This window comes from Crinia signifera, chromosome 12 (genome assembly GCF_055691185.1).
Source record: "Crinia signifera chromosome 12, ASM5569118v1, whole genome shotgun sequence".
In the NCBI taxonomy this organism is placed as follows: Eukaryota; Metazoa; Chordata; class Amphibia; order Anura; family Myobatrachidae; genus Crinia; species Crinia signifera.
In genome coordinates, this window is record NC_139228.1 from 81,166,890 (window position 1) to 81,185,165 (window position 18,276).

The window sequence follows — 18,276 nt, forward strand, 5'->3', positions numbered from 1 at the left end:
AGCTGTAGCGGGCAGCGATACCTGACAGAAGCTGTAGCGGGCAGCGATACCGGACAGAAGCTGTACCGGGCACCGATATCGGACAGAAGCTGTAGCGGGCACCGATATCGGACAGAAGCTGTAGCGGGCAGCGATATCGGACAGAAGCTGTAGCGGGCAGCGATATCGGACAGAAGCTGTAGCGGGCAGCGATATCGGACAGAAGCTGTAGCGGGCAGCGATTCCGGACAGAAGCTGTAGCGGGCAGCGATTCCGGACAGAAGCTGTAGCGGGCAGCGATACGGGACAGAAGCTGTAGCGGGCAGCGATATCGGACAGAAGCTGTAGCGGGCAGCGATACGTGACAGAAGCTGTAGCGGGCAATAATATTTGATAGAGTAAGAAGCTTTAAACTCACCCAAACGCTGCAGATATTGCACTGTCCTTTCATGACCTTTCAATGGGGAATTGGCTTTCTTTGACTGATCAACCAGGACCATCAGGGCTGTAGGAGAACCCAAACCGACACCATGTATATTAATACAAAGCGATAGACCACACGGACATGTTTAGCAGGAATGCCTCCAACAGGCATCACAATGGCTCAGCGTCATTGGGCATCTTACCCTTCTCGTGGAGCCCTTTCTTCTCATAGAGGATGATGAGCTCGCTGTACTTGTGCGCCTTTTTCAGAACATGTTCGCTCTCCTCCACGTGGCAGTGATTGTTCTCTAGCCGTAGGAGAGGCGCCACCAGAGCCACGTTAGTCTAATACACAAGAGTCACATTAGTTCTAACAGAAGCTTGTACCACGTCCATCACATTAACCATCTAACCAGCAGGGCAGTCACTGTGCGGCAAGAATTCACAATTCATAATGGATAACGGCCCTCATTCTGGTTGGTTTGCAAAGCAGCGTTCGTTTGCAAGCCTTGTAGTGCTGGACACCCCCCCCCCCCCCCCCCCCTCCGCTATTCGCAGATTTTCCCAGCAGCGATACGATCGGATGATTTGCATATACATCCATTACAGCCTTGTGTGGGTGCCCCGGATCAGTCACTGGTCGCGACCATCAAATGGTTTCAGAAGCGCTCGCTAGTCTGTCACTCCCTGGTGCCTGAGATTAGCAGCGCCCTGCTCTGTGAACACGGCGGGCAGTTGGCATCCTGTGACGTCAGTTGCCCATTCATGGTAGCCAGCCCCGTTCGTGTGGGGACGCCCAGCGTTTTCGTGGATTCGGACGCCCCCTACCCACCTCCTGCACGCCCCCCCAGCATGCAAGTCTCCATGGGTGTCCACAGTGAAGACCTGCACATGCTAATAAGCGATGATGTGCAGGTAGAAACAATGGTCGCCGTTGCAAACTAGCGACGTAGTGACTAGAATGAGGCCAATGTTTGTTAGTAAAGTTACATGAACCCCAACAAAACAAAACCAGGCGGCATTGTCACTTGTGATCATTTATCTAGATCGCTTAGAAAATGACCATAAATCACTCCGTGTGTAGGGGCCACAGCAATGCACAGCGCGATCGTCCGTCTACATTTATACTGCATACAGTACAATTCTAGGTCAACGCCGTGTTCTCTCTTTATTGAGAACATAGACAGCGACAGATCGCTCAGCACAATGCTCCCGTCGCACAGCGCACAACCCAGCACCAATGCTCCCGTCGCACAGCGCGTATCTCAGCACCAATGCTCCCGTCGCACAGCGCGTATCTCAGCACCAATGCTCCCGTCGCACAGCGCGCATGCCAGCACCAATGCTCCCGTCGCACAGCGCGCATGCCAGCACCAATGCTCCCGTCGCACAGCGCGCATGCCAGCACCAATGCTCCCGTCGCACAGCGCGCATCCCAGCACCAATGCTCCCGCCGCACAGCGCGCATCCCAGCACCAATGCTCCCGTCGCACAGCGCGCAACCCAGCACCAATGCTCCCGTCGCACAGCGCGCAACCCAGCACCAATGCTCCCGTCGCACAGCGCGCAACCCAGCACCAATGCTCCCGTCGCACAGCGCGCATCCCAGCACCAATGCTCCCGTCGCACAGCGCGCATCCCAGCACCAATGCTCCCGTCGCACAGCGCGCATCCCAGCACCAATGCTCCCGTCGCACAGCGCGCATCCCAGCACCAATGCTCCCGTCGCACAGCGCGCATCCCAGCACCAATGCTCCCGTCGCACAGCGCGCATCCCAGCACCAATGCTCCCGTCGCACAGCGCGTATCCCAGCACCAATGCTCCCGTCGCACAGCGCGTATCCCAGCACCAATGCTCCCGTCGCACAGCGCGTATCCCAGCACCAATGCTCCCGTCGCACAGCGCGTATCCCAGCACCAATGCTCCCGTCGCACAGCGCGTATCCCAGCACAATGCTCCCGTCGCACAGTGCGTATCCCAGCACAATGCTCCCGTCGCACAGTGCGTATCTCCGCACAATGCTCCCGTCGCACAGTGCGTATCTCCGCACAATGCTCCCGTCGCACAGTGCGTATCTCCGCACAATGCTCCCGTCGCACAGTGCGTATCTCCGCACAATGCTCCCGTCGCACAGTGTGTATCTCCGCACAAATGCTCCCGTCGCACAGTGTGTATCTCACAGGCTCCTTCAGTCTTTAGTGCACATATCCCTAGATCTATAGCTCGGTACACAAAAAAACCACACATACATATTTTATATACAGTATAGTGCCCTCCGGCGTCCCCAGCCACAGCGCCCTCCGGAGTCCCCAGCCACAGCGCCCTCTGGCGCCCCCAGCTACTGCGCCCTCCGGCATCCCCAGCGCCCTCTGGCGCCCCCAGCTACTGCACCCTCCGGCATCCCCAGCCACAGCGCCCCCAGCTACTGCGCCCTCCGGCATCCCCAGCTACTGCGCCCTCTGGCATCCCCAGCCACAGCGCCCTCTGGCATCCCCAGCCACAGCTAAAGGATGCCAGTAAAGTTTAGAATCCAGAGCAAAAATCGAAAGACCTGCAATATAAATATAAAAGCTTTATTTGCGGTTGAGAAGGAAGCCCCTAGCAACGGCAGCCGCAACAAAACTGGTTAAAGTTGAGGAGGAATTTGGGCATGTTACTAGTAAATTTACCATCACTGCACTCTATAATTTGAGGTAATCTAGTGTTCCTCAGTAGCTGAATGGGAACAGTATAAAGGAGAAGAAAGGAGCATTATGGGAGCTTATAATCATGCGGACATTGCTGTTCCATCAAATTACAGGGCACGTGCTGTGCGATATAAGAGCACAGAGCCGGGAAGCACAATGAGTAGGGAGCGGTCAGCACTGTGCGACTTACATGCAGATAACATTTCAGCAGAGTAGTGTCTATAATCTGAAGCAGTTTCTTCTTGGACTTGATAGTGGGAGTCCCTTCCATTAGGGGGGAGGTGGTGGAGTGGTAATCCGTGTCATTCAGCTTCTTCACCAAGTGACTCCTTTTCTGCCAGAACATCAAGAGGAAGAAGATCACACACAAATGAAGAGAAATCAACATCAAATCTCAATTTGCGCATAACAATTAGAATAAGGCGTTGCGAAGCACGGCATTGATAAATAACAATTCACTGAATTATGAGGCATGGATAGTGGTATTTTGGCGGGTATTCAATCCTGTCCGAATTCTTCACCAGGTGAAAAATCGTCAGTTTTCACACGTTTTTAGGGTGAATTCGACTCGCCCTATTCAATCTCCATGCCGATTTCTGGCCCAGCATCGGCCAAAACTATGTAAACCAGTTAAATTGCACAAATCCACGTGGTTTTGTCAAATTCGTGGCCATTTTTGCCCGTTTTGGTCCATGCTGAATCACCCAATTAAAAAAGTGAAATGGCATCGGTAAAATTGTACTCAAACAAGGGCAAAAATGCGGCTGGAATTGAATATGCCACTTTATGTTAAATTATTTTCTTGCAGTCTGTCAGGGGGGCACTACATTCCCATTGTGTGCTGACAAAGCACTTAAGCACTGTAAAGTTACCCCCAAAGAAACCCTCCCCCTTCTGTATCTCATTAGCTGCATAGGAACCTCAGCTTTTTCTCAACCTCAGCTTTTTTATAGGTCAGGGCTGGAGGAATGTGGCACCAGCCAATCAGCTCGTAACTTCCATGTTACAGGCAGTGTTTACAAAATGACACGAGATGATTGGTGGGCAGTACTGAAGATTACACAGTAGGTAGACATGTTCAGTTTCTGCAAGGTAGAGACTAACCACGAGCCTATGGACCAACCTTCTCACCTGCGTCAGGTAATCTATAAGGGCTAGGTTGGCTTTTTCCAGTTCTGCTCCTGATAGCAAAGGTACTGGATTAGGATACTGAAGTTGTTTTTTATAGTCAGAAGGCAGCAAATCTGGGTACATCCCGATAACGTGGGTAGGATCTGTAAAAAGTAGGTAAAATAAACAATCCGAACAGAAGTTTACACTTTAAATTCAAATTAATTTCCTGTAAGAACAAATTTTAAATCATGACCGTTTATCAGAGAAAGGAAAAGTAACAGGAAGATAAGGTGCACCTAAACTGAAAGTAACTTTTTATTCAGTTAAGTCAAAATCCTCCCTGTCCCAGGAGCCAACAGGGTGAGGCGGATGCCATCTTACCAGTGCCCAGCTTGGCAAACACATGCATGGACTCATCAAATCGTTTTTGGCAAAAGAGGTTGAAGGCGTACAAATTCTGAATATGGTTAATCTGTTGCCGCTTCTCGCCATCCGCATCATCTTTCATCCTCTGGGACATAAAATAAATGACTCAATATTAAACATATTACATACAATATTATAAATGATGTATTTATAACACACACACACACACACACACACACACACACACACACCAGGAATCTGCCAGCCTGGAACCCATCCCCATTACTCACTGCCAGCTGCAATGCCAGCTCAAATTGCTTGTCCTGGAGCAGTTGCTGTATCTGCGTTGCAATGGAAACCGGAACGAGCCGCCACACAAAGTGATTACTGGCCACATACACAATGTTGGGTCTAAGGGAAAGAAAGGAGACACACTGAAAACAAAACAGATTTACACCAGTTTACACTAAACTCGGCCGTCATATAGATGAAAAATTATTTAACAGTGAGTTCCAAAAATCTAAGTCATCCTATCTAGGGATGAGCAAGAATACATATATATATATATATATATATATATATATATATATACACACACACACACACAAACACAGATGTGACCGCACTCACCCTCCTGATGTAATAAAACGAGGCCGCTGAAGCTCTATACTTTGCACAAGCAGACGAGGTTCAAATGTTCGCACTTCCACGTACCGCGGCAACACCGAAATAATATAGGGAGGCTGGTACTCTGTTAATTAGATAAATGCTCATTACACCTCCTTACAGAGTGGCACATACATTATATATCTCAGCAATTGGTCCCCTGGAGGCAAGTACAAAAGTGTAAATTCATGTTACCATGGTTCAATCAGACTAGATTATAAATGACAGATACAATGGGCAAGACAAGCTCAGGATTATAGCATTACCAATAAATGGCTGGCGATATACTGTAGTTGGACTATAACAACCGTACTATTAATGTCATGCCTGTCCCATCGTTCCAGCCTCTCTGATCTGGTAGGTGTAACCCTTGCTTTGTAATACACGGAGTAATGGAACGTAAAAAGATCACATGAATATTGGTTTAAAAGTAATACAGATTACTACACACGAAAACCAAACCAGTGAAACGCTATTTGTAATCTTTGGTAAGTTGTATTAACAGTGATTTGATATTTTCGGCTGCAGACCAACCCAATGCATTTCCTACAGTATTTGAATGGGACGAATGTGGGGGCGCACTAATTTACAGCAGAAAGTCCAATTAAGCTCACCCATAGCCATCGGGATGTCGGTCCAGTTCAGGGCACACTTTGGTGTGCAGGTGCCTTCCTCATTCAGCACCACAGTCAGGTCATCCTGCCCCACAGCCACCTTTCCGTCACCCAGCGGCACTGCAAGTGGCTCTAACTGTTTACCGGTGGGAAAAAGTTCCTTAATAGAGCCTTTCCCATCCACCTGTAGGGACATAAATTACATAAAGTACTAAAATCATCAAAACGTTTAATCCAGCTAGTGGACACTGATATGACGTAGGGTAGAGGGGCCGGCTTAGGAGTTGAGGCAATAAAAAGTGTCAGGGGGCCTACACACATACCGATGGGTGTTTTAAGGGATGCTCGAGGACTCAGAATGCCCGACACACAGCGCTGCACAGTGATCTGTCAGGGGCAGTGTTCTCTTATGTGTGCACTCCAGGAGATATCGATGTGCAGGTTCACTACGGCCCCTACACACACACACAGCAATGAAGGAGCACCTTCTGACCGATGTAGTTACATTTAAGAGGGGGGTGGATGACACGACATTAACCCTCCCCAGTACATGTCAGACTACATCACAGTCTGGGCGCCTGCTACACGTAATTACAGTCTGCTGGACAGTACTATTTCACCAGACGCAAGCAGCGGCCAATAGTACTAACAGAAGGATACGCAATGTGGAAAATAACACTGACAGCAGGTGCTTACTACCTGTCATCTAGTGCCGGGAGTCACAACCCCCATCACACAGACCCCCCACCGGTGTCAGCTAGATACTTGCAGTCTGCAGAGAAGCAGTGGCAAATTTCCCATTGGCACATGTTGAGGGGCGGCACTTGGATGCTTTTTTTAGTACTGGCAGCCTAAAAATGCACCAGTAACTGCAAAATAATTCCATTGTACTGTAACAAATGCCATCTCAAATAGAGTGTAAATGGATAGGACACACGCATACTGCCACTGTTAGCTGTCCTACCTAGTAAATATAAATAAAATGATGATAATAAATATGTATGTATAATTCAAAATAAAAAAAAGTCAGGGCATTTATATTATTATAATTAATTGGCACACTTAATTGAGGGTTTATATAATAAAATTAGGGAAGGAGGGGGGTCTGCATTACGGTTGTGCCTAGGGGCGCCCTCCCCCATAAATTTAAGTAATGTCAGTATCACAAAACACTATTCACATATTGAAACACATGCATTACATAATAATAATAATATATTACATACATATAAACACACACAAATTATTAAGCATTGTTGTGATTTAAACATTGTAACTTACTCTGATCAAATAATAGTCTCTCTTGAACCCTACACAGATAGAATTTTCACACCATGCCATGGATTTGGGGACATCAGGAACACTAAAGTCACCCTGCAAGTTTAAAATGAACAAATAAGATTATTATTATTATTATTAGGCTGAACATGTGGTGTGCTTCATGTGAACAATAACAACATTTTTGTGAACGAAGATTCTTTACTACTGTTCTTATTAGAAGGAAGCACGAACCTCTCTATACAGATGCGGATTCAAGAATAAAAAAATAAAATCAAAGACATGAAGAAAAAAAAAAAAAGTCTCCGACCTCTGGTACGCGTCCTCCGACCTTTTCATACCCCCACTATCCACGTCGGCGTGGAGTTGATTTTATATAGTGTGGCGAGCACAGCGAGCCCGAAGCGTGGTGAGCGCAGCGAGCCCCGCGGATTCCTGTGAAGCCCGCGGATACCTGTGAAGGTAACCGCGTCCCCTCGCCACGCTTCAGGCTCAGTGACTCGCTGCGCTCGACACAATATATAAAATGAACTCCACGCCGACGTGGATAGTAGGGGTATGAAACGGTTGGAGGACGCGTAGCGCCGCCGTTCTCCACGCTTCGGGTTGGCGTCAATAGTGGGGCGTCGTTAACAATTGGTGGGGGTGGGGGATTTGAAACATGAGGGGGGGTTTGGTATTAAAATGGGGGGTTTTGGGGGCTTTTTACATTGAAATCAATGTAAAATCGGGTCTCAGGGACCATTTTACATTGATTCCAATGTAAAAATTGGGTCGATCGCATCGCATGCAATTTGGTTGGCATGCGATGGACCCGATTTTTCCGACCCGATGGATACAATCAAAATCAGTGGCGCCATGCTAGGAAACAAGAACCATCCAAATTATTCAGAAAACCAAAGTTTCCAGAATGTACTTTTTTTCCCTTTTTGCTAAAAGCACTACTGGGGACATGATATGCAACTGGCACTACTGGGGACATGATATGCAACTGGCACTACTGGGGACATGATATGCAACTGGCACTACTGGGGACATGATATTATTATTATTATAATTTTATTTATAAGGCGCCACAGGGAGACAAAACTTGGCATAACATTGAATAAATAACAAAAATACAGTACAAATAAAGAGCACCACAGTTCAATACACATTACAGCTTAAATGTAAGTAGTGAGGACCCAATCAACATACAACTAGAGGCTTGAGGCCAATGATGGAGATGAGTATGCGGACGAAGATGGTCACTGAGTGTTGGAGTATAGGAGAGCTGTGAGTGACATGTGAAGAGAAGTGGGCTTTGACAACAGGAGGGAAGAGGGCCCTACTCGGAGGAGCTTACAATCTAGTAGGAAGGGGAGACAGACAGATTACAAGAGGTGCAAGCGAGGGGGTGGTGGTTAGATAGCAGGATGTAAACAGGCAAGGGGTCGGAGAATCAGCTGGTTTATGCAGTGGAAGGGTATGCTTTGATGAATAGGTGAGTTTTCAGTGCCCGTTTGAAGCTTTGCAAGGTCGGGGAGAGTCTAATGGAGCGAGGGAGTGCGTTCCACTGAAGGGGTGCAGCACGAGCAAAGTCCTGTACTCTAGCATGGGAAGCAGTGATCAGGGTGGAGGAGAGACGACAGTCGTCAGCCGACCATAGAGGGCGGGAGGGTGTATGAATGGAGATGAGGTTAAAGATATATGGAGCAATGGAATTAGAGATGGCCCTGTATGTGAGTGTGAGGTGTTTGAAGAGGATTCTGTAGGGAAATGGAAGCCAGTGCAGATTTTGTTGAAGGGGAGTAGCAGAGTTAGAGCGGCGGGAGAGGAAGATAAGCCTGGCTGCAGCATTGAGGACAGATTGGAGAGGAGCTAGTTGGGATTGAGCGAGGCCAGTGAGAAGAGCATTACAGTAGTCAAGCCGTGAGATGACTAATGAGTGGATGATCAGCTTAGTTGCACTCTGTGAGAGAAAGGGCCTGATGCGAGCAATGTTGCGTAACTGGAACCGGCAAGAATGGGCCAGGGCTTGGATGTGGGGTGCAAAGGAGAGGGAGGAGTCAAGAGTGACACCCAGGCAGCGGAGTTGGGGAACAGGGGAGATGATGGTGTTGTTAACAGTGATAGAGATATTAGTAGGGGGCATAGCTCAGGGTGGGGGAAAGATAATAAGTTCGGTTTTGTCCATATTCAGCTTCAGAAATCGCTCAGACATCCAGGTAGAGATGGCAGCGAGGCAGTTGGAAACTTGAGAGAAAACAGTGGGGGACAGATCAGGAGAGGAGAGGAAGATTTGGGTGTCATCTGCATAGAGGTGATATTGGAAGCCAAAGGAGTTAATGAGTGCACCCAGAGAGGAGGTGTACAGAGAGAACAGAATGGGGCCAAGGACGGAACCCTGAGGGACCCCGACAGGAAGGATAGAAGGTGGTGAGGTAGAGCCAGAGGCAGAGACTGAGAAGGAACGGTTGAAGAGGTAAGAGGAAAACCAGTTGAAGACTGTGCCAGAGAGGCCAATGTTTTGGAGTGTGTGGAGGAGGAGAGGGTGATCCACAGTGTCAAAGGCAGCAGATAGGTCCAAAAGGATAAGCAGGGAGAAGTGACCCTTGGATTTGGCTGACAGCAGGTCATTGGTGACTTTCACTAGGGCAGTCTCAGTGGAGTGAAGTGGGCGAAAGCTAGATTGAAGGGGATCTAGGATGGAGTGGTCAGACAGGTAGCTGGTGAGACGCCTGTAAACCAGCCGTTCTAGTATTTTAGAGGCAAATGGGAGAAGAGAGATAGGGCGGTAGCTTGTGGGAGATAAAGGGTCCAGGTTAGGTTTTTTAAGAATAGGCGAGACCAGAGCGTGTTTAAAGGGTGAGGGAAAGATGCCAGTAGAAAGAGATAGGTTAAAGAGGTGAGCAAGGTGGGAGCAGCCAGTGGAGGAGAGGGAACTGGGGAGACGGGAGGGGAGAGGGTCCAAGGGACAGGTAGAGGGGGGAGAGGATGAGATGAGGGAGCGGACTTCCTCAGCTGTAGTAGGGCAGAAGGATGACAGAGTGGGGTAGTTGGTAGGGGAGGATGATTGGGGTGGGTGGGCAGCAGAGGGGGTATGGGAGGAGATATCATGTCGGATTACCTCAATTTTAGAGAGGAAGAAGGAGGCAAAGTCAGTGGCAGTGAGGGATGAAGGGAGGAGGGGTGGTGCAGGGCGAAGTAGAGTGTTGAAAGTATCAAAAAGACGTCGGGGATTGGAGAAATGGGAAGAGATGAGAGATTTGAAGAAAGATTGTTTGCTATAGGAGAGAGCAGCGCTGTAGGAGGAGAGAATAAACTTGAAATGGAGGAAGTCTTCCAGAGAGTGAGATTTCCTCCAGAGGCGTTCAGCAGAGCGTGCACATTTTTGCAAGAATCTAGTTATTTTGTTGTGCCAGGGTTGTGGTTTAGAGCGTCGAAGGGGAACAGTGTGGAGGGGGGCTACAGAGTCGAGAGCAGAGGTGAGAGAAGAGTAATAGAAAGAGGCAGCCTGGTTGGGGCAAGTCATGGTTGAGAGAGGAGAGAGGAAAGTCTCCAGGGAAGACAGGACAGTGGGGTCAAGAGATCCGAGGTTACGTCTGGTGACTGTGGGTCTGGGCAATGAGGGGAGAGGGGAGGATGAGAGGGTGAAAGAGAGCAGATTGTGGTCAGAGAGTGGGAAGGAAGAATTAGAGAAATCAGAGAGATTACAATGGTGGGTGAAGACTAGGTCAAGGGAGTGTCCGAGATTATGAGTGGGGGTGGAGGTCCATTGAGAAAGTCCAAAGGAGGTGGTAAGGTCAAGAAGGTTAGAGGAGGCAGCATTATTGATGTCAATAGGAATGTTAAAGTCACCGAGGATGATAGAGGGGAGGTCAGAGGCAAGAAAGTGTGGAAGCCACGCAGCAAAGTTATCAAGGAAAGGGGAGCAGGGGCCAGGGGGGGCGGTAGATTACAGCCACAAGGAGGTGAATGGGGTAGAAGAGGCGGATAGTGTGTACCTCAAAGGTGGAGAATGTGAGGGAGGGCTCAGGTGGGATGGCGCGGAAGGTGCAGTTGGGGGAGAGGAGGATGCCCACTCCTCCACCCTGGCGGCCATCAGGTCTGACCGAGTGTGTGAAGGAGAGGCCTCCATAAGAGAGGGCAGCAGGGGAGGTAGTGTCAGAGGCAGAGAGCCAGGTTCCAGTGATGGCAAGAAGGTTAAAAAAGTGGGAGATAAAGAGGTCGTGGATAGTTGGGAGCTTGTTGCAGACTGATCTAGCATTCCAGAGAGCACAGGAGAAAGGAAGGGAGGGGACAGGTGAGATAGTAATTAGGTTGTGTGGGTTGTGGGTGCGTGTGAGAGGTGTGGAAGTTGAGAGGGGGCGAGACCTGGCAGCAAGGACTGGTATGGGACTGGATCTAGGAGCCATATTTCTGTGTAAAGTTGTTCAGAGTAGTGATATAGAATGAGATTGGAGTGGCCTAGAATGAGCAGTGAGAAGGTGATGTACTGGAAGTGTGGAGAGCCTACAGGAAGTATAGTTAATGTATAAGTGAGACAAACAGAGGCCGTATGTGACAGCATTTAGTTCAGCATGGAGATCAGTGTCCAGGTTGTGCAGACTGAAGGTGATGATGGGGACATGATATGTAACTGGCACTACTGGGGACATGATATGCAACTAGCACTAAATATGTGCCAGAAAATGATTGCTTGGCATTCAATGTCAGTCCCCGAGATAGTACACAAACTTTGTTTCATGAATTGAAACCTTGTTTCAGGCACAAATAATATATATCTGTGTGCATTTCATGTGATCGTACAACATAAATACATCAAGATAACTCATTGAAATATAAAAAAAAAGTTCTGAAATACGGAATAATGCGTCTCAGCACCCTAGTGTAATAGCACAGTCATGTTCGGGAATCTATGTTCCTATAAAGCGACCTGTAGCGGACGGATACAGTATATCTGATGCCTCTGCAATCTATGGCTCCGGTCACCTGCAGTTCATGAAATGATCGGTCCTTCCAGAAATACAGCTGCAATTTCTTACGGACAGCAACGCACATCTTCAGCGTCTCCTCTCCTGACTTTGCATGCTGCAAGACACAATACACAGGACTTACACAGCCATACAGTAGCACAAATAATATGTGACTATGCATAACAAATAGGGTCTGTGGTCGCAGGGATGTAGATTTGTACACAAATGGACAGACGTCATTTAAGAGATTTCTTTGCTTGTGCAACCAACTAAAAGTTTTTAAAGGCTTTAAAACATTTTCTACATTTTATTTTTAAAATTCACACTTATGTGCCGCTGTTATCTTCTAATTAGAATGCTGCAGGACAATGATCCCTTTAGTACAGAATTGAGGAACAGATTTAGCAAAGCTTGGAGAGATAAAGTACTATTAGGAGCTCACCAAGGTTTGATCGAACTTGCCCCTTAGGAGGTCTATTTATCAGTAACAAGTAAAAAAAAAAAAAAACTATCATTAAACCAGTGGTTCCCAAACTCGGTCCCCAGGACTACACACAGTTCACGTTTTCCAGGTTACCCGACAGGTGCATTTATTACTGACTGACACAAAAAGAGCCACAGGTGGAGCTAATTGTTTCCCATGATTCTATGAGGTAACCTGCAAAACATGCCCTGTGTGGGGTCCTGAGGACCGACTTTGAGAACCTGTGCATTAAATATTTAATGCAGGAGATAGGAACACAGCAGCCCACATACAAGGATCAGTTATACTAACAGCAATTATTTTGCAGGTGTGAATCATAGCGGCGGAGCAGCTGCACTTTATAGCAGCTGCAAATCTACTGCGGGGCAGAGAGCAATTATGTGCGAATTTGGGCTCAAACCAGCTCATGAGGGTACGAGATTGAGTGCCATTGCTATCATTTAAATGCAGCGGCAATGGCACGTCGCACCCATAGCATTTAATAGGATTGACCCCATAATAGGTCAAAACAATGCAGGTGCAATTAGAGGGAAAAAGGACAGTGTGCCAGCACTGGCTGAGATAACATAAAAGACGGATCACAGTTATAGATTGAATAAATTAATAAAATATCATTATTTATAAAACTTACAACAGTCACTTGACTATTCAATACATGAAACTACTAAACTAGTGCTGCTGAATGGGGGATTTGTCTGCAAAGTCCATGCTTTCCAACTGGATAAATGATGAACTTTAGGTACTTGTCTCCTAGCACGGCCACACCGATTTCCATCGGGGTGGTCGTGTCGGAAAAATCGCGTCGGTCGCATCGCATGCGATGCGACCGACGCGATTTTTTAATTGAATCAAATGTGAATAGGGTCCCTGGGACCCGATTTTACATTTGATTCAATGTAAAATATTCCCCAGACCCCCAATTTGACACCCTCAACGCCACCCCACGATTGACGCAAACCCGAAGTGTGGCGAGTGCAGCGAGCCCGCGAGGGGCGGCGCTGCGTGTCCTCCGACCTTTTCATTCCCCTACAATCCACGTCGGCGTGGAGTTGAGAATATAAAGTGTGGCGAGTGCAGCGAGCCACCGAGCCCGAAGCGTGGCGAGCACAGCGTATTACTTCACAGGTATACGCGTGCGCTCGCCACGCTTCGGGCTCTCAACTCCACGCCGACGTGGATAGTAGGGGAATGAAAAGGTCGGAGGACGCGCTTCGGGTTGGCGTCAATCGTGGGGTGACGACGGGGCCATATACAATGTGAAATGGGTCATATTGGCCCGTTTCACATTGTTTGCTATGTAAAATGGACTTAATCAAGTCCATCTCATCTTGTGCTATTATAATGGCACAAGACCGACGCGATGCTCCCGATTTTAATGTTAAAAATTATTTTAACATTGAAGCCTATGGCAAAATCGCGGGAATCGCGTCGGGGGCAATGTTCATGGCCGCGACGCCCGCGTTTTTGCCTTTGCAGGCAAAATGGACCTGATTTCAAAGGAAATCGGGTCCATCGCGGGCATCGTGTACCTTAACTTTAAGGTACACGATGCCCGCGATTGTGGCCGTGATAGGAAACAAGTACCGAAATTTATATTACCAATCCGATGGTGATCCACTGAGTGAGGTCTAGAGCAATTGGGGATGTGGCAGTTTGTCCCAGATTAGGCAGATGCTCATCAGCCCCCTGACCCCTTTTCGGTTAAGAGTGGCAGAAGGGGAGAAAAATCATTCGACGTATGGCCATCATCAAATAAATTCGGTCCTCTCCAGCCTCATGCGAGGGAATGTGTTCTTGGACACACCCCCTCACATGTCACCGAGCGGATGTGGGTGGAGCTTAGACGCTCAGTAGGCAGCGAATGAATGGTGCTTCGTGAGCAAGTTTAAATTGGCCTTTACTCCACAGGTTCATAGAACATAAATGTTGGAGCGCTCACCTGGAGATCACAGGACAGCAGGGACGCGCCTTTAGCCTTAGAAATGGTGGTCATGAGCTGGAAGGTGAGCAAGTCGTGGACGCACACATTGTTATCTAGGTCGTAAGAAACAACAAGATAACATACTTCAGAATGCCATCATCTAATAAATACCGTCACATCATATAGCCAAGAGGACAAAACACAAATAAATAAAAGATTACCGAGCAAGCTGACAAGGATCTTAAACTGGGGGACAACATGAATCTGAAACGGAACGTGAAAGAGCACAATGGGTTAATAAGAAGAGAATGACTGCAGCAAACCCACTCAGCGTATTCCCCATCTCACCTGCTGAATCTTTTTGGCAAAGTTCTTGTTGGATTTCTCAAGAGTCACCTCAAACTGGTTACAACCTAAGTGAGGGAGAGGGAGCACACCAGCCATCGTTATCGGAAACACCAAAAAATAAAACGGTGCACCAGCAATGGGGTCTACACACGCAGCGATGTCAGGCCATTTTCTGAGCGATGTTACTTCATTGAACTACATAGCGATATCGATGCGCAGCCCCACACGCCGCTATTGCCCCAGCGATTAATAACCAGCATGCTGGAAATTAATCTCTAATCGTCCGGACAGGGTCAATGTTTTCAGCAAACACTGGCCCTGACAAACACTGGCCCTGACAAATAGCTCAGCACACAGCGCTGGCACATTAATGTTTGCTGAGCGATCTCGCATCGCACAGCATTGTCTCTACGTGTGCAGGCCCCATAACAAAGAGGAAAGGAGAACTCACCTTGCTCCTTTTTGACTTTGTACAACAGCAGATGGCCTTGTTTAGTTCCGACCAGAAGCCACTCTTCTACAAAGGGAAAACATCAGTGTTACCAATGATTTAGAACGGATTTCCAGAGGGTAAACCCTTCACTACAGCCTTAGTTAACCTTTTTTAAACTGCAGAGAGTAAGCATGCAATATGTGAATGACCACTGGGACAGCACTGGTACAGAATATATCTCCCTACTGGGGACTATTGAATGCACACAATTTACAGCTGCGAGGAAAAAATCCTACTACACACGTTAACAATTAGCCATGGGATAATCCACAGCAAATGAAATCTGTCCTAAAATTGCTGCTTACAGAGCAACATCAGTTGTCAATTCTGGGTGTGAAACTTTTATCCATGTGGAGGCATGAGATGGGTATCAAAATGAAGGGTATGCTGAAGTGGGGACAGGCTGGCGACAGAGAGAAAAATATCTCACCAGTTCTAGGCGGGATGTGTGCATCCTTTGTAAGAAAGGATCTGATTGGAGATACAGCAGCTTTATTTTGGTTTCGGTGCATGGTTAGGAGAGAGATAAGGCTGCCCATCCACTCGTGTTCCCGCTAGGCTGTTTTGCGCCCTGCCCCTCTAGCAGCGCCCCGCTAAAAGAGCCTGCTTCCGACCCCGCTGGTGTGACTGGGGAAGCTCAGCGCCACCGTAGATGGCGATGCCCAATGCTTCCCCAGCAGTGTAGCCACTTTTCGTGATGGCAGTAGCTGGGCCCACCCCTTTTTGGGAGTTGGCGGCCCAGGACCGCCCGCCCTGGTTCCTAGAAGGAACACTTATCCACTAGTGCGATACGGCCACTTTTTTTGCTGCGACGGACCGCATGAAAAGTGACATCGCATGTAATTTTCCTGTGTGCGCTTCGCATCGCAGATCCTACAGGCTGCAATGAATATTTATCACAGTCCATAGCCCTTGCTAGAATCATTTAAGATACATTCTATGAAAAAGAACTGCATACGATGTATTATTTGCAAAGCTCCCGGGGGAGATGGTGGGGTAATGCATGCAAGGTACCGTATGCAATACTTCGCCCTAGTGGATGGGGGCCTTTACATAAATGGCCAATCACATTGATGCTGCCCACACATATGTGAGATATCGCATGCAATCCTTCGATTTTGTCCACATCTGGCGTCGAATGATTGTATGCACAAAATGTGTACCATTCAACGCGATGCGCGGCCACGTCGCTCGAATGTCGCGTCTCACGGTCTTATGTACTGCACACAATATTTCTCGAATTGTACGTGGGGTCGAATGCTGTTTTGTGCGCATGCGATTTTTCTAAATGGCGATGTGCGATTCTTGAAGAGTTCAGGACACTTCCTGGCCACTCCTCTTCCAGCCAAACTTTATCGCACGGTACATTAGATAAATCACTTGATCGAATGCAAAATCAAACGCACTAAAATGCTAATTTCATGCGATTTATCGAATGGTGAGCTTCAAGGGAAATCGAACCAGAGATCGAATCGGAAGCAATGGCACATATGTATGGGCAGCATTTTCACTATTCACAAAGCTAAACCCTATGATTACACAGCTTTCTGGTAACTATGGGAAGGCAGCGTGTTTGAGGTGTCAGCCCGCTGTTTTCTAGTAAGGGGAAAACCTGTTCCTTATATAAAAATGGACAAACAACCATGGTGTGGGTAGATTCAATATTTTACAAATGCTGAAGTGGTTTTGAACATTAACCAAACACAGGAAACATATCAAACAGAACTTTATACCCCAGACACAATGATCCCTTGTGCAGTTCAGTTTCAGATCCTCCTACACTAAAATACGCATCCCGAAGAGGAAAGGTGCGCTTCCGATCAGTGCAATACAGCATTTTACTCTCTGCAAGAAGGTTACAAACTACTCAATAAATATAAACTTGTAGAATAACTTGGGTTAAATCACAAACCCCGTGATATAAAGCACAGTGACACCGCTATCTGTCACTAACCTCTGTCCCTGATTCATCCCTTTATAGACTTTATACTAGTTTATCATTATGTGATGACATCACTGGGAGATGACGTCATGCCAGTAAGTGACGCCTAGATCAGGTGCATGTAAACAACACTGTGCTGTCAGACAGCTCTGCTGTGGGGGGGGGAATGATAAGACAAGTCCTGTATCTGTGGCCACTAAGGGAACTGTAATGTATATCACAAGACGTCAATAGACAGTAACAGCATCACTGCCCCGGCCATGGGTCACTTACCCCAGGCTGCCAGGCACTCTATCTGCAGCGGCAGCTTCTCCAAGATCAGCACCTGCTCAAAGGCGTCATGCATGGCTGCTGCGGCCTTCCACCCCGGCCAGACCGCGGCCTTTCCTACGCCGTCAGGCCGAAGAACGTATTAGATAACAGGGGAACACGGCAGCCGTCCAGGAAGGCCTCCCACCGGTACACAGCGGCCGCAGCAGCAGCAGCGTCTTCCTGGTCCCAGGCCCCGCCCAGTGCTGTTGCTGCCGCCTCCCCGGCCGCCTCTATGGGAGGGAAGCCTCGCTCTCTGCTGCTGCTGCTGCTGCTGCCTCCCCGGCCGCCTCTATGGGAGGGAAGCCTCTCTGCTTCTGCTGCTGCTGCTGCTGCTGTTGCCAGTGACTACTGAGGGCAGAAATGGATCCTCACTGGAAAGTTGCATGGTGCATGACTGTTGCAGAGCAATTCCTGTGTCTAGAAGTAATAATACTATAATAAGGAACTTAATAAAAAACACTATACGATAATCGCTACTTCCTCATCTTTGCGGCCACCGCTTACGCTACGGAACTTACGTAGCATCATCGTTCGCTCACCACGTTTCGAGCTCGCCACAACTTTCCTAAAGGTTATAGATGGTGGCGTGGACACAGGAGGGTGGTGTGGACCCAGGATTTGTAACGGTTCCCCCGCCAAAAATCCTTACGTAGCTGGGGACAATGGTGAATATAGCGCCTAACGTAACCGG

General features: G+C 48.1%; 1 protein-coding gene across 1 annotated transcript in view; it reads right to left on the minus strand.

The window, feature by feature from the left end:
• VPS39 (VPS39 subunit of HOPS complex) overlaps positions 1 to 17,826 on the minus strand; it is a 37,108-nt gene extending 19,282 nt beyond the window's left edge. The window contains exons 1-15 of the mRNA XM_083165789.1: positions 17,547 to 17,826; positions 15,290 to 15,355; positions 14,839 to 14,903; positions 14,712 to 14,754; positions 14,509 to 14,603; positions 12,102 to 12,200; positions 7,131 to 7,223; positions 5,850 to 6,033; positions 5,200 to 5,320; positions 4,860 to 4,980; positions 4,585 to 4,714; positions 4,222 to 4,364; positions 3,281 to 3,424; positions 606 to 747; positions 398 to 484 (exon numbers count right to left, since the gene is read on the minus strand). Of these exons, the coding sequence (XP_083021915.1) occupies positions 398 to 484; positions 606 to 747; positions 3,281 to 3,424; positions 4,222 to 4,364; positions 4,585 to 4,714; positions 4,860 to 4,980; positions 5,200 to 5,320; positions 5,850 to 6,033; positions 7,131 to 7,223; positions 12,102 to 12,200; positions 14,509 to 14,603; positions 14,712 to 14,754; positions 14,839 to 14,903; positions 15,290 to 15,355; positions 17,547 to 17,619 (1,606 nt within the window). The 5' untranslated portion in view covers positions 17,620 to 17,826. The remainder of the gene's footprint in view (positions 1 to 397; positions 485 to 605; positions 748 to 3,280; positions 3,425 to 4,221; positions 4,365 to 4,584; positions 4,715 to 4,859; positions 4,981 to 5,199; positions 5,321 to 5,849; positions 6,034 to 7,130; positions 7,224 to 12,101; positions 12,201 to 14,508; positions 14,604 to 14,711; positions 14,755 to 14,838; positions 14,904 to 15,289; positions 15,356 to 17,546) is intronic.
• Positions 17,827 to 18,276: the final 450 nt, after the last annotated feature.